General features: G+C 46.5%; 1 protein-coding gene across 3 annotated transcripts in view; it reads right to left on the reverse strand.

Annotated features, from left to right (window-relative positions):
• LOC137645989 (uncharacterized) overlaps positions 1-21,593 on the reverse strand; it is a 134,168-nt gene that overhangs the window by 95,630 nt on the left and 16,945 nt on the right. For 2 of the 3 annotated variants that reach the window (XM_068379110.1, XM_068379111.1), the window contains exon 2: positions 14,880-15,082. The exons of the other annotated variant lie outside the window; for it this stretch is intronic. In XM_068379110.1, coding sequence (XP_068235211.1) covers positions 14,880-15,082 — 203 coding nt within the window. The remainder of the gene's footprint in view (positions 1-14,879; positions 15,083-21,593) is intronic. 3 annotated transcript variants of the gene reach the window in all.

The raw sequence follows: 21,593 nt of genomic DNA on the forward strand, positions 1-21,593 counted from the left end.
TGGGCAAAGGTAGGAACTCCCAAGCCGAGAACTTCTCGTGTCATATCAGACTCTCACTCTATAAGCCAGTTTAAAAGAAGGGAAAGCAAAGGCTGTATCCCCCAAACTCCTCCTGGTGATAAACCAGTCGCCTAGCAAACGTAAAGCTCTCTAGGAGAGCAAGAGAGCACTAGCTTATAAAACAACGGCTTCGAAGTAGCTAGGCCTAGTGTAAGCTCTGACGTTTAGGCGAACGAGGAGCAGCAGTTACAAAAAGATCCGGACAAAGATCCTTAAAAATCAGCATGATTTATTTAAAGTCCATAGAGGGCTAAGCAGCTTTAGGCTCCTCTCCGTCTGACAGAGTCCTCAAGGGAATATCAGTAGGAGGGGGAACAGCAACTTCCTCATCTGAAGGAACCTTGTCCGATAATAGCTGAGTCTCAAGCAAGGGAGAGACCTACTGTGGTGGCAATGCTTTACAAGCAGAGTCCACACGCACTGGTGCATTAGTAGCGGACCAGGACGCAACGTCATGTAACTGCTTGACAGTCTGTGAACTGTCAACAACAACAGGTGCGAGAGACCAGGACGCAACGTCATGTAACTGCTTGACAGTCTGTGAACTGTCAACAACAACAGGTGCGTGAGGACGCACAGCGTCCACTCGAGACTGCTTTGACCGCCTAGACTGAGCAGTCAAAACAACTCTAGAATGCGGAGGTTGACGCTCAGCGTCAAAACAAGTCAACTCCGATTGTTAGCGAACGTCCTGAACGTCAACAGAAGCATCAGCAAGTGGCCTAACGTCCAAATGTGGCTGAAAATCCACACGAGACCGCATCGAGTGTGGTTCTAAACAACCTGACTGACGTGACTTAGCTACGCCAACGTCAACAGGACGCACAAAGGAACGTTAGGGTGGCTGAAAGCCAGGATCTCGATGAGATAAACGGCTAGGCTCAACGGACTTATCGGCAGAATAGTCTTCCATAAGGGAGGCAAGCTTATTCTGCATGTCTTGCCGTACAACCCATTTAGGATCAACGGGAATGGTTGCGGTAAGAGACGAGGGTAACGTCTGTGACCGCAAAACCTTGCCTACAAAAAGACTCTCAGAGTCTGTGTTACGCTTTTGTTAGGCGGCGAGCAGTCTTCCGATGACTGCATAGGGTCAGAGCTGTCCTAATGGTTAAAACCAGGACGCTGGACCTGTCCTGAAAGGACTGACTTTCGCTTAAAGGGCCTCGAAACCTTGTTTCACGGTTTCTTATGCAAAAAGCCTTCGGATGACGAGGAGAAAATCGTCTCTCTCGCCTTATGGTAGGGGTGATCTTGGTAAGATACACCCGATACCATAGAGGGAACGTCTGTTCGCTGATCAAGGCCTCTCGAACCCATAAGTCGTACGACATTACTTCTCCCCTGGGCTTGGGAGCTTGCAAGAGGTCCCGGACTAGGCGAACGACAGGCACGAACAGACGAACCCTCGGTCGCAACACTGATAACACTTTGCGCAATATCACTTTATCACTACGATTTTCTGTTTTGCACTTATTTCACTGAAATCGAATCTTTTAACAATTCACATCAGGTATGAATAAAACTGATTTCTACCTGAAGCACGCAATTCTACCCTCATCAAAAGGTTGTAATTGCGAAATCAGTCGTATAATGCAAGCACATTAATACCAGCAAAAAACAGTAAACATATTTTAAGATAAAAAATTCAGTGGCTGGGGAAGAGACTAAACACTAGTTCATTCAAAACTATGTTTTCAATCTCTCACCGTACATTGCCTTGGGACAAGAATAAAAAACTAAAAACGTTTTATCCTTTCTCCCCGTACAGAGACTAGGGACGAGAGTAACTCGAGAACAACGTTACCCGCTTGGGACGAGATAAAGATCGGAATGTTTTCTCTCCTTTCTCTCCCTCCGTCTCTATCTCTCAGTCTCTCTCTCTCTTGATTTCGCACCTAAGAGAAGAGCCCACTTACGTTTCGTCAAAAAAACAGGTTATTTGACCAAAGGAAAAAACTGAAAGGTTTTTCAATTAAAAAGTTCCTTTAAAATAGAATTTAAAACATTTAAGCTTTGAAAGAAGAATGAACAAAACGTCAGAATCGATTTACTCTTTCTGCAAAGTGAAACCGTGATACTCTCTCTCTATATCGTAACGATAGAGCGCAAACTGCGTAGCATAAATAAACTAAACGTTAGTTCATCTTTGAAACAGTACGAAGACTATTCAAAGAAAATCTTTCATAAAATATCTATTAAAAAATATTCATTTAATAAGTTTTAAATCATTAGCTCTTTAAAAGCTATTTACGATTGAAAGGGCTCAACGTTGTTTAACTTTGGTTTCCAAGTAAGGACCGCCTACTCTCAGGAAAGGTCCCATATAAACAAATCATTAAAATTTATTTTGATGTTTATTATAAATGGAAAGCTAATCGAAGAGGCCTAATAAAGGCGGTTGAGATATAAAATATATAGAGGAAAATCTATAATTAATTTATAACGTGATAAGATAATTGCTAAAAGCCTAAACACACTTCCGTCTAAGGGAAGGGTCGGCCATTTAAAAGTCAAAGAAAGTCCATACTCTCTTTGTCATCAAAAATTAAATCTATCCAAAAACGAGTTCAAGATTTAAGATGAAGATAAAACACCTGCACTGCGAAAGCTCAAACCAAAATGAAGTACTTCACCAAATATGTTGAGAAAACTCCAGGTTCTACAGCGAGTATTGACACGTCTTGTCGTCAACGTCGACAGAGAAGAATTGAAGGTTTTGTTTACATACAAGAGTGGTATCTGGCCGACAGTTGGCGCTGGTGGGCACACCCGCAACCTTCATAGCGATCGCTCGCGAGTTTTTTGAGTGTGTTTTCTGTCGAGCCGCAGAGTTGCAGCTATTATATATTCACCGGCTAGGTTAAATATTTAAAAATACAAATTATAGGATATGAATTTCATGAAATAATTACAATGTTCCAATTTCAAATACTTTCATAAGGTTGTAGGGATTAACCCCCTTTTTGGTAAGAATATCAAATAATTGATACTGTGATTTCATCCATTTTATTTGAAGTTCTCCTTCATGAATCAGTTCTTTCAGAATTGCCAAGTCAATCCTCAACCGTTTCTCAGATACATTTTTCGTGGAATAAACATTATCATATAATGAGTGATTGTCTACGATCAATTGAATTGGGATTAAGTTATTAGCCGAATTGAAGATAACTTGAGATAAAACATTTCCAATATAAAATGTAGTATCGACTGCCTCTGTGGCTGATAGTGTCTCTGCAGCCAAAGTGCTCTTGACGACTCGTTTAATTTTCTTGGATTCCCAATACAAAGGACAGCTCTTGTTGTTTTCTCCACAAGAAAAATTATGAAACCAGCTGCGCTGCTGGCACCATCAGGAAGATTACCATGAGAGGCGTCACTGTAAACAACAAGTCTGCACTTCTTTAGGTCACCCAGTTTCGGAAAGAATATAGAACTCTCGAATATGGTCGCCTTTCTGAGGCACTTGTTTGCTTGCAATAAGTGTTCAACTCTAGGATTTGTCGTGCTGCAACTCAGTTCTAATACTTCATAAGAGATATCAGGACGAGTGTTTGTGCTCAACCATCCAAGTTGTCCGACAATACTCCTGAGATTTTCTATTTTATCCTTATTGCATTTTGAACTTTTATTTAGTGCCCTCTCTGAATTGATTTCTATAGGGGAAATTGATTGACTATATCTGTTTTGATCTACAATGATTCCATTTTTGTTTCCAGTAACATCCAAACCAATGTACTTGAAAATATTTTGTGATTGCTGTCCAACATTAAACTTTTGATGAATTTTGTTAATAACCATGTTCTTGAATCTTTCCGTTCCGTTCCACATAAAATCATCCACGTGCATGACAAATACACCTTCGAGTTCACCTTCATAAAACCAGTAGAAAGCAGAAGGGTCGGTTTTCACCTGAGTGCACCCTATTTGTAGTAGGAATGTTCGCATAGTCAAATACCAGTTACGTGCAGCATCTGTAGGTCCATACTCACACTTGTTCAATTTCCACAGTGTGTCATCTTCACATTCATTTGATATTTCCTGTCCATAATTGAAACAATCTTGATCAGTTATACCACCATCAATCAACAACTTCCTCAATCTCTCATAACTAGGATGACCAAATGTTGATGAATCTTCCTTATTTTTTACTTTTTTTCTTTCTCATCTCCAGATATGGTGAAAGCAACTGTCTCAATTTTCACTTTTGTTTTATCAAGCAATGGAATTTTATAGTGCCCAGTAGTAGTTTTATCTAGTTTTATCTAGTTTTATTCCCCTTCCCAGAATTTGTACCATATCAGTTTTGAAGTTGATAACAGCACTACAACTACTGTACTTAATGTAGTTTTGCTTATCAACAGAGGAATTGCGCATTCTACTACTTCAACTCCAATTCTCGTCTTGATGCCAACAATTGTAACAGGCAAAATTACCCTTTTTAATGATTTATAAATCTCTCCATCACCAAACTTGAATTTCGTATTACTTTCTTCTTCCTCTACTTCTTTTAATTCTTTATGGTCCAATGAATCCAGAAATGTGCGGTACCAGTCTATTCCGCATACTGTTGAGCTGCATGCTGAATCTAACACCCCATAGTTAAATTATTCAATTAATGTATTCCCAGAATTATTACTTGTAAAAATTTCCATACATTGAACTTCTTTATTTCCCTCATTTTTATCCTCAATCTTCCCTTCATTTTGATTAACTTGAACATTATGAGGGCATGATGCTTCTAGATGTAAAGTTGAGCCACATACGTAGCACTTTCTAACAAAATCCTGATATTCACTGTTCCTGCAATTACTTCTACCTCGACTACGACCTCTAATGTAGCGATTACGTCTATTGTCATTCCATCTATACCTTCCACGATCCGAGAGATACGCTTCCTCTGCTACTAAAGCAGTTTCTGAATTTTCCACCTTTATTGCCACTGCAGTATCAGATTTGGAAACCGAGGTCTCAATTTTATTTTCCATTGAAAAACATTCTTGGCTCCCAAAAAGCTTTATTAGAGCCACTTTCATATTATCGTACATTTCTCCTGGTTTATCAAACGACACTGTCGTTAACACTATCTGTTTTTGTTGTGTATCCAATGCTGCATTGTCTAGTAAAATGAAAGCTAATATACTCTTTGGGATCTCAATCTTGAATTTATTCAATACTTTTGCTTTTTTATCAAAGTCGTAAGAGGCGACTAAAAGGGACGGGACGAGGAGGCTGGGAACCCCCTCTCTTGTATAAAATTCCTGCGAGACATCGACACGGAGATGGAGCTGGGGGGAGAGTGACTGCTCCCCGCACTCTAGTTTTGGGGTGTTTGAATGTGCGTGGATGTAGTATGATAGAGAGTAAAAGATGTGAGATTGGAAGTATGTTTAGAAGTAGAAAGATGGATGTATTGGCCTTGTGTGAGACAAAGATGAAAGGAAAAGGTGAAGTGATGTTTGGTGAAATGTCTGGTAGAGTGTCTGGGATTGAAAGGGGAAGAGCGAGAGAGGGTGTGGCGTTATTGCTGAGTGAATGGATGACAGGTAAAGTAGTGGAATGGAAGGAGATATCATCTAGGTTAATATGGGTAAGGGTTAGGTTGGGTAGGGAATGTTGGGCGTTTGTCAGTGCGTATGGGACAGGTAGTGAGAAAAGTGAAGAAGAGCGGAATGAGTTCTGGAATGAATTAACTAGGTGTGTAGAAGGACTGGGTAGAAGAAATTATGTAGTTGTTATGGGTGACTTAAATGCTAGAGTGGGCGCTGGAGAGGTAGAAGGTGTCATTGGGAAGTATGGCGTACCAGGTGAAAATGAGAGTGGTGAGAGATTGGTAGACATGTGTGTTGAACAAGAGATGGTAATAAGTGCTAGCTTCTTTAAAAAGAAAGATAAAAATAAGTATACATGGGTAAGAGTGGCAAATGGAAGAGTAGTAGAAAGGGCATTAATGGATTATGTGTTGATAACTAAAAGAATGTTTGGAAGATTGAAAGACGTGCACGTGTTTAGGGGTATGGTTAACGGTATGTCTGATCATTTTTTGGTGGAAGGAAAATTAGTTGTAGCAAAAGAGTGGGGGAATAGAGTAGGTGGATGTAAAAGGGAGGTAGTGAGGATTGAAGAGCTAATAAAACCGGGGGTAAAAAGTAAATATCATGAAAGGTTGAAAATGGCATATGACGAGGTGAGAGTAAGAGAAACTGGTAATTTAGAGGAGGAGTGGAAGTTAGTAAAAGAAAATTTTGTTGGGATTGCAAGTGATGTATGTGGCAAGAAGGTTGTTGGAGGCAGCATGAGGAAGGGCAGTGAATGGTGGAATGAAGGAGTGAAGGTAAAAGTGGAAGAGAAAAAGAGGGCTTTTGAAGAATGGCTGCAGAGTACTGTAATAGTATAGAGAAGTATGAAAAATATAGAGAGAAAAATGTGGAAGTAAAGCGCAAGGTACGTGAGGCAAAGAGGGCAGCTGACCTGAGGTGGGGTCAGGGATTGGGTCAGTCATATGAAGAGAATAAGGAGAAGTTTTGGAAAGAAGTGAAGAGAGTAAGGAAGGCTGGCGCAAGAATTGAAGAGACAGTGAAAGATGGAAATGGAAGGTTGTTAAAAGGAGAGGAAGCAAGGAAAAGGTGGGCGGAATATTTTGAAAGTTTGCTGAATGTTGAGGATAATAGGGAGGCAGATATAATTGCTGTTCCAGGTGTTGAGGTGCCAGTGATGGGAGATGAGAATGAGAGAGAGATTAAAATAGATGAAGTGAGGAGAGCACTAGATGAAACAAGAGTAGGAAAAGCATCTGGTATGGATGGTGTGAAAGCTGAGATGTTGAAGGAAGGGGGTGTGACTGTACTTGAATGGTTGGTGAGATTGTTTAATATGTGTTTTGTGTTGCCGATGATACAAGTAGATTGGGTTTGTGCATGTATTGTACCACTATATAAGGGTAAGGGAGATGTGCATGAGTGTTGTAATTCAAGAGGTATTAGTTTGTTGAGTGTAGTTGGAAAAGTGTATGGTAGAGTATTGATTAATAGGATTAAGGATAAAACAGAGAATCCAATCTTGGAAGTACAGGGTGGTTTTAGAAGAGGTAGGGGTTGTATGAATCAGATTTTTACAGTTAGGTAGATATGCGAGAAATATTTAGCAAAAGGTAAGGAGGTGTATGTTGCGTTTATGGATCTGGAGAAAGCATATGATAGAGTTGATAGGGAAGCAATGTGGAATGTGATGAGGTTATATGGAGTTGGTAGAAGGTTGTTGCAAGCAGTGAAAAGTTTCTACAAAGGTAGTAAAGCATGTGTTAGAGTAGGAAATGAAGTGAGTGATTGGTTTCCGGTGAGAGTGGGGCTGAGACAGAGATGTGTGATGTCGCCGTGGTTGTTTAACTTGTATGTTGATGGAGTGGTGAGAGAGGTGAATGCTCGAGTGCTTGGACAAGGATTAAAACTGGTAGGCGAGAATGACCATGAATGGGAGGTAAATCAGTTGTTGTTTGCGGATGATACTGTACTGGTAGCAGACACAGAAGAGAAGCTTGACCGATTAGTGACAGAATTTGGAAAGGTGTGTGAGAGAAGGAAGTTGAGAGTTAATGTGGGTAAGAGTAAGGTTATGAGATGTACGAGAAGGGAAGGTGGTGCAAGGTTGAATGTCATGTTGAATGGAGAGTTACTTGAGGAGGTGGATCAGTTTAAGTACTTGGGGTCTGTTGTTGCAGCAAATGGTGGAGTGGAAGCAGATGTACGTCAGAGTCAATGAAGGTTGCAAAGTGTTGGGGGCAGTTAAGGGAGTAGTAAAAAACAGAGGGTTGGGCATGAATGTAAAGAGAGTTCTATATGAGAAATTGATTGTACCAACTGTGATGTATGGATTAGAGTTTTGGGGAATGAAAGTGATGGAGAGACAGAAATTGAATGTGTTTGAGATGAAGTGTCTGAGGAGTATGGCTGGTGTATCTCGAGTAGATAGGGTTAGGAACGAAGTGGTGAGGGAGAGAACGGGTGTAAGAAATGAGTTAGCGGCTAGAGTGGATATGAATGTGTTGAGGTGGTTTGGCCATGTTGAGAGAATGGAAAATGGTTGTCTGCTAAAGAAGGTGATGAATGCAAGAGTTGATGGGAGAAGTACAAGAGGAAGGCCAAGGTTTGGGTGGATGGATGGTGTGAAGAAAGCTCTGGGTGATAGGAGGATAGATGTGAGAGAGGCAAGAGAGCGTGCTAGAAATAGGAATGAATGGCGAGCGATTGTGACGCAGTTCCAGTAGGCCCTGCTGCTTCCTCCGGTGCCTTAGATGACCGCGGAGGTAGCAGCAGTAGGGGAGTCAGCATTATGAAGCTTCATCTGTGGTGGAAATGTGGGAGGTTGGGCTGTGGCACCCTAGCAGTACCAGCTGAACTCGGTTGAGTCCCTGATTAGGCTGAATGAACATAGAGAGTAGAGGTCCCCTTTTTGTTTTGTTTCATTGTTGGTGTCGGCTACCCCCCAAAATTGGGGGAAGTGCCTTGGTATATGGATGGATGGATTTATATATTTTTCCATAGAATCTTCTTTATATTTCTCATACTTAATAAATTTTCTCCAGCCTTCATAAGCACCTGAGAGTTCATCCTTTTTACACCACTTATCCAAATACTCATACAATTTGTCCATGCCATCAAGCGTATTTAATTCATCCATTTTTATTTCATTAAAGATTTTGTACCGAATCTCACTTTCATCGGGCAACAAGAGCACCACTGCAATGGCTCTGTCCTTTTTCGCCACATTGCTTATTATTTCCCATGCTGCAAGTTCCTGACGCCATATATCATAGCTTTTATCACTTGAATATTTAGGCGGATCACGTAATTTTGAAGACATGTTGATTAAATCTCGCGTCGTTCACACAGAATTATAAGTCCAAAACGGGATATCGCAGTAAACAAACCAGTGCTGATGGGAGATGACGCCAATTAATGCAAAATTTTTTCATTACTATTACCTGATCACTTGCTTGAATTAGTTCATCACACGCTCTGCTACCATGTTAATCCTTGGTATCAATTGGGTATCATACAGACACTTAGAGTCACTGAAAAATACGTTTTAATAATAGAAAGGATACAAAGCAGCCGGGCTAACTTCTGCCAGACACACAGTGACGCTTACCAAAACAAACATTACAGAAAACGTGCGTGAGGCGCACTTGATAACAAACATTACAGAAAACGTGCGTGAGGCGCACTTGATAGGGGTAACTTATGTAACAATGAAGCGAGCCGAAAGTGTGACCGAGTGGACTTCGGACCACCTCAGAATCTCTACTGCAAGATGGGATAGCTGTCGAGAAAAGGTACCTCCCTGCTTGTTGATGTAAGCCACTACCGTAGTGTTGTCGCTCATCACCACTACGGAGTGGCCCGCCAGGGTCCGTTGGAACAGTTGAAGAGCCAGGAAAACTGCCTTCATTTCTAGCAGGTTGATGTGGAGGTACTTTTCTGATTCTGACCAGAGGCCTGAGATCCTTTGGTTCAGAATGTGGGCCCCCCACCCTTCTTTTGACGCGTCCAAAAACAGAGTCAATTCTGGGGGAGGACGAGAAGATCCACTCCCTTCCGGAGGTTCCCGTCGTTCAGCCACCATCGAAGGTCCGTCAGTTCCGTGGGTCCTATAGGGACCAGAAAGTCTGGAGAATCGGAGCCTTGATTCCACCAGGACTTTAGCCGCCATTGCAGGGATCTTATCCTCAGGCAGCCGTTCGGAACTAGACGTGCCAGGGAGGAAAGGTGACCTAGAAGACGCAACCACGAATGGGCCGGAAGCTCTTCCCACCTGAGGAAAGGTTCTGCGACCTTCCTCAGCCTTGCTATCCTGTCGTTTGATGGAAAGGCTTTGTGGAGATCGGTGTCTAATATCATGCCTAGATATACCAGTCGTTTTGTCGGAAGCAGAGAGGACTTCTCGAGGTTTATCATGACCCCCAGGTCTCGGCAAACCTCCAGAAGCCTGTCTCGGTGTCGAAGAAGGGTTGACTCCGAGTCTGCCAGGACCAGCCAGTCGTCCAGATAACGGAGGAGACGTATGCCGTTCCAGTGTGCCCAAGACGAAATCAAAGAGAACACTCTGGTGAACACCTGAGGAGCTGTGGAGAGACCGAAACACAGCACCTTGAACTGGTAGATCTTGCTGTCTAGGCTGAATCTCAAGTACTTCCTGGAAGACGGATGGATTGGGATCTGGAAGTACGCGGCCTTCAGATCCAGTGTGCACATGAAGTCTTGCGGTCTCACAGCAAGTCTGACTGTCTGCTGTCTCCATGCTGAACGAAGTTTGCTTGACAAATTTGTTCAGGGCTGAAAGGTCGATGACCGGTCTCCAGCCTCCAGACGCCTTCTTTACAAGAAAGAGTCGACTAAAGAAGCCTGGGGAGCCGTCGTCGACCTCCTAGAGAGCATCCTTCTTGAGCATGGTCTCGACTTCCGCCCGAAGGGCTAACCTCTTTGCCGATCCCATGGCATAGGAGTTCAGCGGCACTAGATTCGCTGTCAGGGGAGGTGGAGATGTCGTGAATGGGACGTGATAACCTTGACCAATCACAGAGACCGTCCAAGTATCGGCCCCAAGTTGCTGCCACCTGTGCACGCAACTTTTCAGGCATCCCCCCACAGGTGGACACGCGGGGGTATTGCCAATCCTAGCGCTTGCGGCCTCGACCGCTGCCTCTAGGATTCTTACCTCCCCTAGAGGACTTGCCGCGCCTTCTGTCCTTGGTCTGAAAGGGCTGCGGCTTAAACACCCCTGTCAGCTGCCGGAGCCTGCTTCGGTGTCTTGCGAGGCTGCTGTTGCTGTTGAGGTGCCGGAGGCTTGTAGGGCCGAGATGTCAGGGCCCTCTGGAGGAGAGAATCTTGATTCGATCTCCTCCACCTCTAGGCTGTTCGTTCTATGTCCTTGGGCTCGAGCAGATCCCTCCCAGTAATGGAAGAGTGCCTGAGCCTGCAGAGGTCCACTGCGGGGACCTTCGGATGGTACCTCTCGGCCACTGCGTCGCGACGCTTGAGGATTGAGTTAGCCCACAGGTTAGCTACCTGGTGAGCGAGAAACTCAATCGAACGCGTGCCCGAGAGGAGGAAGGTCTCCAAAGCCTTCTTATTGCTCTCCTTGGACAGATCCTAAGAGCGCAATAGGATGCATAGAGATCCCAGCCAAACGTCCAGCCACGAAGTTGCCTGCATGGCACTCTTCGCGACCTTCTCAAGGTTCAGGATCTCCGACGCCGAGAACGTCACTTGCCGGGCGGAGAGCTTCTCGAGAGGAGTTCCCCTTGTCAGCTCTTCCACGAAATGGTGGAGCGGAAGGGCCATACTGGACTCCCCCATGATCTCAAAGTACCTCCTCTGATGTACTCGAGGAGGTGGGAGGAGTTTGAACCCGGCAGAAGAACGACCGGTGGAGGCGAGCTCGGAGAGCTGGGCTTCGACTCTGTCCCTGGCCCCTTTCACCCCTTTGGACCAAGGCAAAGCTGCGCTGGACTTAGGGGGCTTCTGGGTGCCATAGACTTCGTCTAGCACCGTGTCCTTGCCCTGACGAGGGGCAGTCTCCGGGTCCTTAAACTTGTTGAGCTGCCTCATCAACCCTAGGACCTGCCAGAAAGCGTGTTCCAATTCGAACTGGTCTCCTCCTTGCAGACTGGCAGCTAAGTCTCCGGTCTCCAAAGGCTCATCTTGGGGAGATACGTGGACGTCCTCCTAGGGTTTAGTTGGCTCTGGACGTATCCTGGATGACGATTTAGGAATCGTCTTGGAGTCCTTGGGATCCCTCCTAGGAGGAATACAGGACTCCAGCAAAGAGGTCCGGAAGGGGGCATCCTCGCGAGCAGCTTCTCTCCGAAGAGGAGGGGTTCCTCCCATTGGTGCCATGGGAGATAGCCCTGCCTCGCTGGACTCTCCTGAGGAAGGAGATAACACGTCCACAGGAGAAGGAGAAACAGCACGCATAGGAGAAGGAGAAACAGCACGTGTAGGAGAAGGCGTAGGAGTCTTCCTAACCGACCTCTTAGGAGCCAACTTCACCCGAGGAGAAGTCCCCACGTAGTCCACTCCTCTCCTTCTCTTCAGTGGGGGAGAGCCTGCAGTTGGTATAAGTCCCATATCAACGAGGGCGGGCTTCACAGCCTGGACCACTGCGTTCATAATGTGACGGAACCAAGGCTGGCGAGTAACTGATGCAGTGCCAGTTATTCCCGCTGGAGGGAAGGGGATCTCCTGATCCTTCGGAGTGGACACCACGGGGCCTGCCTGAAAAGAAGAGGAAAAAGAGTGTTGCATGGACCTCTCCGTAGCTCCTTCCTGGAAGATGCAAAATACACCGGAAGATGCATTAGCAACTCTCTGGTGGATATACGAGGTGCCTCACACTGAGGGACCTGGGGGAACACAAACAAGAAATAAGGCAATAAGGTAAGGCTGGTCCTGGTGAGAAAACCTACGCTTGTGCGGAGGCAATCCAGAGGCTGCTCTGGAAGTCCGTGTCCCTGTCGGTTGACCGCGCTGATGTTCCCTGCGGGAAAAGGAATCGCGACGGTCCTCACGCGGAAAAGCATTCAAGGAATCGAGCGCGGGCGATTTCCGAAGCGCGGGCGCATTGCCACGTGTGGAAGAATGCGCGTGGGTGCATACGCTCGTGGGCGAGGGGGCGCATGGGTGCATACGCTCGTGGGCGAGGGGGCGCGTGGGTGCGCGGGCGAGACGGCGCGTGGGCGCGCTGGGGCGTAGGCGAAAGGACACGATGGCGAGCGATCGCGTTGGTGAGGGAACACGTTGGCACGCACGTGAAGGAGCACAAGACCGCGCGGGTGAAGGTGTGCACTGAGCACTAGGCGATCGATGGCGGCGCGTAGGAGAACATGAAAGAAGTCGCGAGCGACTTAGCGAGCGTTTGCCAGGCGGGGAGCACTGGCGCGTCGGAGAACGCTGGCGCGATGGCGAGCGATGTCGCGTGCGTTCAGGAGAATAAGGGCATGAAGCACGAACAGGCGAACGACTGCGCGCAGGAGACATGCGAGAAGGAGAGCGCTGGCGAGCAGGTGATCGCTGCCGCGCAGGGGAGCGCTGCCGAACAGGAGAGCGTTGGCGAGTTAAGTCCGAAGACTTTGACTCTGGGGAGCGCTTGAGCGCTACTGCACGCAAACGCGCAGGAGGGCGCGCAAGGGACTTACCCACACCGTGAGTAGAGTCCCTTAACCCCGAAGGGATTGGTGCCTGTTGGATAACAGGGTAAGAAGGCGCCCAAACTGCATCTGCGGCCAGGAATGGAGAAGGCAGTTCGGAAGGTCTGGCAGGCGTAGGGGATCGCGAACGATCCGCGGAGAGGTCAAGGGGCGCTGCTGTGATGGGCTGCTCCTGACGGAGAGGCTCCTCCTTAGGGGGAGGATCAGGAGAGGACGACCCAAAGAGGCACCTCCCAACTCCATTATAGGGAGAAGGAAGCCCTCTGCTGCGAAGAGGCCTACGGGCCTTACGTCGAATACGACCACGAGGAAGGGCATCCGGGTCATCAGTCCTCCGAAGAGGAGTCTCAGTCAGCGCACTTCCCCGAGGGGGAGACCCGCCCGCAGGAGAGACCGTGGAACCCACCTACCCCCTCGGAGGATCTTCGGAGGGAGGAGGAGAGCCATTAGCAACGTCCGCAACAGGAGCATTATCAAGGGTTTGACCAGACCCGTCGGAAGGCTCGGCCAAAACGGTGTCGACAAAATCCGAAGGGAATACCTCCGGTATTACCGGCGACTGTTTGACCGCAGCCCCCAACTGGATCAAGTCAAACAGGGCTTCCTTGGAGGGCGTGCCCTTAAGCCCCAAGGAAGCCCAAAGCTGAAACAAATCATTATTAGCAACAGTCTGGTCAAACTCTTCAAAATCCAAATTATCCTCCCCCGGAGAAGAGGGAGCTACCACGTTAAGGGAGGCAACGCCCTCTCCCGCACCCCGAGGTCGGGAAACACCACAAAGGCCTGCGCTACCACTCGGCAGCCTCTCAGGAGAGACCGATCGAGTGGGAGCTTCGTGGGAGGTTCGGGCGGCGGAAGAGGAGTCCTTGGAGTCCTCCTTCTTCAAGGTTGCCCCTGAAGGAGAACGGTCTCTCTTAGACTTCTTCTTAAGCCGGCGGCCGAACTTCTCCCACTGGGAGGCAGACCACTCCCTGCACTCACCACACGTATTCTCTCTATCACACCGTCGGCCTCGGCACTGCGGGCAAAGGGTGTGAGGATCGGTGTCCTCCGCTGTCATGAAGGTCCCACAAGGGCAGCCAGCGAGTCCAGGGCACTTGTGCATAACGATGACAAAGGTCGAGGCCAACTTCCAAGCACACAGAACTAGAAAAAGACAAAAAGAAAATTAAGGCTGTCATTAACGAGGACGAAAAACAGCAACGTCTGTCTTCGTCCGAGCCAAAAAGTGAAGTGGGACAACTCACAGGTGTGTGGGGGGGGGAGGGGTAGCAAGCTACCCCTTCCCTACCCCCTCCTAACTAGCGGGGGGTAGTTAACCCTCGTTAAAAACTTAATGGCTCGTCATTTCAGCTACGCCGAAAGTAAACCCTATGTAAATAGCGTGGTTTGTATTTCAGTTACGGAACAAACAGGTTTTTCTATTATCAGTGCAGGAGAGAGCAAGAGAAGAAAAAAAATCAATATACTGTAGTATCAATGTACAGTGCATGAGCATGTAAGAAACATGTGCAGTACAATGAGGTAGGTTACAGTGAAAGGTTTTTGTCCAGTAAAGGTTAAGAAAGAAGTTATATTCTATGATACATTACCAACATCCAACACAAAATCTTACTTTTAGATTCCTCCACTTTTTATCACATTCGACTCCTGTAAAAGTATGGCCTTCTTTGAACATTTTTTGTGAAATTGCTTCCCATATCAATTTCTTCTTCTTTGTTCCATCATAAAATTCTTCAAAAAAGTCTGCAACATTACTTATTAGACATAATACTTGCTGACGACCCCAATGGATTTCTTCAGATGTTGATGGCATTCCTGAGGAGTACAAAATTGTAAAAATGACAAATTCATAGATAATTTGTATTTTGCCTAACAATACAAACCTTAGCTATTTATTTATGGGTATTTCTTTCTGCAAAGCTGAAATGACGAGCCATTAAAATTCCACGAGGGTTAACTACACATAGCGCTAGTTAGCAGGGGTAGAGGGCGTAGCTTGCTACTGCTCCCACTCACACACTGGTGATTTAGCTCACTTTGTTTGGAGGTAAGACTTCAAGGGGGATAGGGTTGGCGGGCAAGTTTGTTTAAATAGCTAAGGTTTGTATCGTTATGAAAAAAGGGATTTTGACAAAGGAAAAATCTATTTCTGGGGAGATACCTGTGACGCCCGATGAAAAGAGTCCTTCTTTACACTTTTCTGATATAAATACTTCCAAATATACCAGAGAAAGTTAAAAGTATGGAATGCAGAGGTTACTACCCTCGCGCGAGCACCCAGTGGGCGTTGTGTATAAAGCAGGGGCGTGTGAAAACCACTATTCACAGGCTGTCTTCCATTTAGATAATTCCTTCATCAAAGGGAAGGGCCGTAACAGAGGCCCTAGCTACCTTACCTGAGCCACTCCACCGACGCCCGACACTAGCGACATCTGGACTACATCCTTCTGCAAGAACAGATGGCTTGGAAAGGAAAGGGTGGGGTAACGTAAGGGAAGGGTTTCACCGGGCGTCACAGGTATCTCCCCAAAAATAGATTTTTCCTTTGTCAAAATCCCTTTTCTGGGTCGACCTGTGACGCCCGGTGAAAATGTACCAGAGAATGCCTTCCAAGCCCAATAAATACTATAAAATAATAAGGAGAGAGTCAAACACCATGTACCAAAAAACAAAATACTATATTAAGGTAAGTAAAACATAAAATATTACAAATTAGCCATACAGGAATTCAGAAATATGGAATAACAATAAAAGGTAATGCAGGGGAAGCATCCCGAGAATCAAATCACAAAACGAAATCAAACCTTACATGGCTAAAGAAATGGTAACATGATATAACATAAGGTAAGGTTAAACACACTAAAAGGTAATAACCAGGGTAACGAAGCAATGGTAACATAATTCTAGGGCTAAACGAACCACCCAGGAGAGCGGCGACGTGGCGCGAGTGGCAGGTAGGAGGGAGAAGGAGAGAGAGGGATGAAAAGGAAGAGCAAAGAGATTATTGGGGGGAGATAAGACTCCCAGGTGCAACCGTGGGGAATTTAAGGGCTTGTAGGTTCTTTAAATAGTGGCGTTTGAAAACCATAGGAGAGTTCCAACCCATATACTTCTTAAGGTCATCAAAATCCATGTTCAGAAAGTAATTAATGGAGGTTGCTACCGACCGGATATCATGAACGTGGGGAAATGATTCCGGGTTAGCTTGCTTAATAACGTAAAGGATTTGTTGCCTGATGCCTTGAATGGAAATAGTGCCTCCTTGTTCTCTGAGAAACAAGGGGCCAGACGTGCGGGTGGCGGTTCTAGCTAAAAAGGCCCTGAGTGTAGTGACTGGACACAGAGAAGTATCTTGGAGAAGAGGGATAATGTTCCAAGGGAACCACCTATTTTGCAGGTCCCCGTTTTTAGCTAGGAAAGCTCTGTCTGGAGAAAGTAGTACTTCGCCTGACGGGAGGAAATCTGCTAATTCTGATATTCTAGCATCTGAGGCCAAGGCCATTAGGAATAAGGTCTTCCTAAAAAGAGTAATGTAGGAGCAGGATTCGTTATCTGTGTCTGAAGCGAGTTTTAGTACTTCGTTCAGAGACCAAGAGACCTTTTGTGGACGAACCGAAGGTCAGAGCCTAGCACATGCCTTCGGAATAGATGAGAAATAGGAATCTGCCAGGTCAATATTGAAACCCACGAGGAAGATCTTTTGCAGAGCTGACTTAATCGTGGTTATAGTGCTAGCTGCTAGGCCCTTGTCAAATAGGGACTTAAAAGAATGAGATGGCCAGATTAGAGGTCATGCGAGAATGTTCCGAATTCTTTAGGAAATCTGCCTGTCAATGTTTGCGTCCCTGTGGGCTGCAAACTTCATGAAATCGACAAAGTTAGGGTTTTGGCTATCCTTGAGGAATCTGACACAGTCTGAGTTTGGACTAATTGGGTCAGCTTGGGGAATGGGATCCGGAAGGGACGGAGTTTCAACTCGAGGAGGAGAGGAAACCAACTGCTCTTTGGCCAGTGCGGTGCTACTAAAGCCACTGCCCCTTGGAAGGAGCGTAGTTTGTGTAAGACTTTCATCAGAAGATTCACCGGAGGGAATAGGTAAATCTTCTTCCAATGGTTCCAATCCAGGGTTAATGCGTCCATAGCATATGCCTGAGGATCCAGGTTTGGGGTCACATAACAAGGAAGTTTGTGGTTTAGTTGTGTCGCGAATAGATCTACCTGGAGACCGGAAACCAGCCTGGAAATCCACCGGAAAGAATCCATGTCTAGAGACCATTCTGACTCCAGTGGTTTCATCCTGGATAGTGAGTCCGCTATTACATTCTGGACTCCTGCCAAGTGAGTTGCCGATAGGAACCAGTTCTTTTCTACTGCCAAGGCGAAAATCGTGACCAGGACTTGATTGAGGTTGGGAGATTTTGATCCGCTTCTGTTTATGCAGTGTACCACTGCTGTGCTGTCTGAGACTATCCTGATATGAGTGGACCGTGGAGGGGATAGCCGCTTCAGGGTCAGGAATACTGCCATGGCTTCTAGTACAGTACATTGATGTGGAAGTGTCTCATGGTGGGGACCAGGAGCCTTGAAACATCTGTTGCTTGTAATACCCCCCCCCAACCACTCAGAGATGCGTCTGTATGAATCATCACTTGTGGAGGAGGGAATTGCAGAGGAACCGATTTGGAAAGGTTCTCTGGCTTGGACCATGGCCGGAGTCTCTTTTTTTAGGATTGAGGGGATCGCTGATATCTTGTCTCGTAAATGTGTTGTAGCTCTCTTTCTCCAAACTCGGTTGATGTTTTTGAGTTTGGCTTTCAATAAGAGGTCTGTCACTGACGTAAGTTGAAGTAAGCCGAGGATTCTTTCTAAGGCTCTTCTGGACACCTGTTTGTGTTTGAGGAAGTTCTTTGTCTTGGATGCTATCTCTCTGACCTTTTTGGGAGGAAGAGAGAGCCTGTGACTTGTGAGGTCCCATTGGATGCCTAACCATTCGAACTGGCTTGCTGGTTGCAGGCGAGACTTTTGTAAGTTGACCTTGAAACCCAGCTTGCTGAGGAATTGGATCACTTTGGCTGTAGCTTTGTTGCATTCCGGGATCGACTTTGCCCGGATGAGCCAATCGTCCAGATAGACAATTACCTTGATCCCTTGGTTCCTGAGTTGTTCGAGCACTGTTTCCCCCAGTTTTGTAAATATCCTGGGGGCTATGCTGAGGCCGAAGGGCATGACTTTGAACGCAAAGGCCTTCCTGCCTAGGCGGAAGCCGAGGTAAGGGGAGAAGTTTCGTGCTACTGGGACGTGATAATAGGCGTCTGTAAGATCGATAGAGGTGGTGACGGCCCCACGGGGAAGTAAGGTCCGCACCTGCGAGACAGTCAGCATACGGAACTTGTCGCAAAGAATGTAAGAATTCAGTTTTGACAAGTCCAGGACTACTCTCAACGCCGACGAATTCTTCTTGGGGACTGTGAACAGGCACCCTTGAAATTTCAGTGACCATACCCTCTTTACTGCTTTCTTCTTGAGTAATTCCGTGGTGTATTCCTCCAAGGTTGGAGTCGGTTTCTGGAAGAAGGTCACTGCTGGAGGTGGAGATCCTTGTGACCATTTCCTGCCTAGGCCTTTCGAGACTATGCTGTGGGCCCCAGGACTGAAGGTCCATTGGTCCCGGAAGTGATATAGTCTCCCTCCTACCTGATTCCCTTCATTGAGAGGGGGTGAATTTAGATCCTCGTCCTCCTCGAGGACCCCTGGTTCTTGGTCCGCCTCGATGGCGGAACTGACCTCTACTCCTGTTGCCGCCTCTAGAGTATCCTCGAAAGGTACTAGAGGTTTCATAAGATGGATTGAAGGCAGGGGAGGGCATCCAAGGAGCCATGGGGTTAGGTTAGGTACCTTGGGGAGCAAGAAGGTATACAATCTGCGGTGGAGGAGCTGTTTGTGGAGAGGCCGTCTTAGAGGTAGAAGGAGTTGACGAGTGAGGGCCTGTGAATTGATGGAACTGTCCACGGTTGGTCTTGTATGGAGTAAAGCGTTGTTTCTTTTTGAAGAAAGACTGCTTCACTGCTTTTACCTTTCTTTTAGTCGAAAGACCCCATCTCACTTGCAAGTTTTGGTTAGCCCTTGCGGCATCTTGTAGGACTTTGTCTACTTCCTCCTGTGGAAACAGAGTCTTGCACCAGCAGGAGGAGGCTATGAGCCTATTTGGCTCGTGCCTTATGGACGCTTCAGCCAGAACATGCTTCCTGCAGTTTATCCGGGATGTCCAGAAATCGTGCAGGTCGAACTGGAACGTCTGGAGGAGGTTCTTAGCAAACACTCGAAATAGAGATTCATCCGGGTATAGGGAGGCTAACATCTCTGTCGAGATCATGGAGTGAAGAGATCTAGCTAGTCTGTTTCTAGCATCAAACTCTGACTTGAGAAGGTGATCCGGTAACTTGGGGAGCTTCTCAGAGAAGAGAGATGAGGCGCAGTCCGGGTCGAAATTTCCCACCGTAAAGGTAGTGGAGGCATCATTCCAGAGGGCTGAGGCGCCCGGAAGAAGCATTGAGGTGGGGTCCGTCTCCTTAAGGACAGGCATAGAGGAGCCTTCCTTGGCCGATTGGATCGTCAACTCGGCCACTTTATCAGTAAGAGGAGATGGGATGGCTTGAGGAGTGGTGAAAATCGTATAAGAACCCTTATGGGGGGTCCGTTTGGAGTTGATGCAACCCCATTCAGCAAGAGTCCGAGCCTAGACAGCTTGAGCTTGCTCCTTAGGAAAGATTACAGTCTCTTTAGGGACTTTATCCATCCTAGCAAGGGCATGTTCCTTCAACCGGACGAAACCGTTGAAGGGGAACTGAAGCCCCGGAGGGTAAAACTCAAGATCATCTAGACTAGAGGGCGGGTCCCTAAGCCCCCTAGTGTTAATGCACCATCTAAGTAGGGTTCATGTTTAGCGAACCTCCATGGGTTGTTCTTCTCGAAAGGAGGACACTTAGAGGAGTCTGGAGCTACTGGAAGCGCCACCTTATTCCCTGCACGGAGGAGATTAGCCACCATATCTTTCAGCTCCGTTATTACCCCAGATTGTTGTTGCATCTGAGTCTGACCTATCTCCTTTATCATCTCTGTCAACGGGGGTTCCGAGGAACTGCCCACCGACGAAGCCTTGGCTTTAGCGGACTTGCCTTTTTTGGAAGGTTGAGAAGGTCTTGATCCCATAGGGATGTCAGGAGTAGTGGAAGGTCCTGGAACCGGAGACACAGAGACTGGTGAAGCTGAAGTATGAGACTTAGGTTTGTAATTGCGTAAGGGCTTCACCTTGGGTCGTAAAGAGAGAGAGGGATCCAAAGTAGAAGCCTGAGGCTTATCAAAGCCGATGAAAGAAGAGGCAGGAGAAATAGAAGACGAGAGAAAAGGGTCTGCCAACTCCGCACCACTTACCTGCTCGTCCATGGGCTCAACGTTAATATTCAGGGCGGAGACGTCTCCTGAGAGTTGATTATCGTCCTGAGGAATAGTCGCCCTGATGGCTTCAATTATTGGTGTAGCTAAGGTTGAGGGAACCGCAGCTGAGGAGGAGCCCGGAAAGAGACGGGAGGCCATGTCTTCGTCGAGGAGGTAGGGGGATCCGGAGGGAACATTACGCCCAAAGCCCGAAACCCAAGATCGGAGGCTCGTTCTGGCGGTCCGGAGGACATCCTCGTCGGCCTGAAAGTGGTGAGAATATTAAAGAGATTGAAGGAGAAAATACTCCGAAAAGTAAAAAATTTCAGTATCACAGAAAGTAACAAATTAAATTAATCGTAAAATATGTTATAACCTTATAAATTACTATTGAAAAATACTAACATCGTCATTCCACAGGATTGACGAAAGGTCATAACATAACGTGCATGCCACTGGGAACCACACCATGTAAGGGGATTGGCCCGGCTCACGGACAAAGGGGATGGCACAGTGAGCGTGAGACCGGCAGACATCGTGGCCTACCGGATCACTAAAGGAGGCGGAGCAGCCCTTGGCAGCACAGCGAACTTTCTGTAATAAAAAGGGAGACATAAGTCTGGATCCTCTCGGAAACTCTGATATAACAAGCCAAGTTATAAAGAGTCTGAGAATAATCATGTGATCTAAGGTTCCTACAAAAGAGAGCCGAAGCTCCGTTGTAATTACTATAATAAATAAAAAAGTGAACACACTCTGTAGTGCGACGGAGTAATATAGAGTAAGTGAGCCGGAGCTCTTAGTAATTACATAAGAATAGTGACTAGTGATTGGGAGACCTCCAGGGATGCGGGAGATCTGGTGGTAGGTCCTTGAAATAATAAATACCCAT

This window comes from Palaemon carinicauda, chromosome 8 (genome assembly GCF_036898095.1).
Source record: "Palaemon carinicauda isolate YSFRI2023 chromosome 8, ASM3689809v2, whole genome shotgun sequence".
NCBI classification, from domain to species: domain Eukaryota; kingdom Metazoa; phylum Arthropoda; class Malacostraca; order Decapoda; family Palaemonidae; genus Palaemon; species Palaemon carinicauda.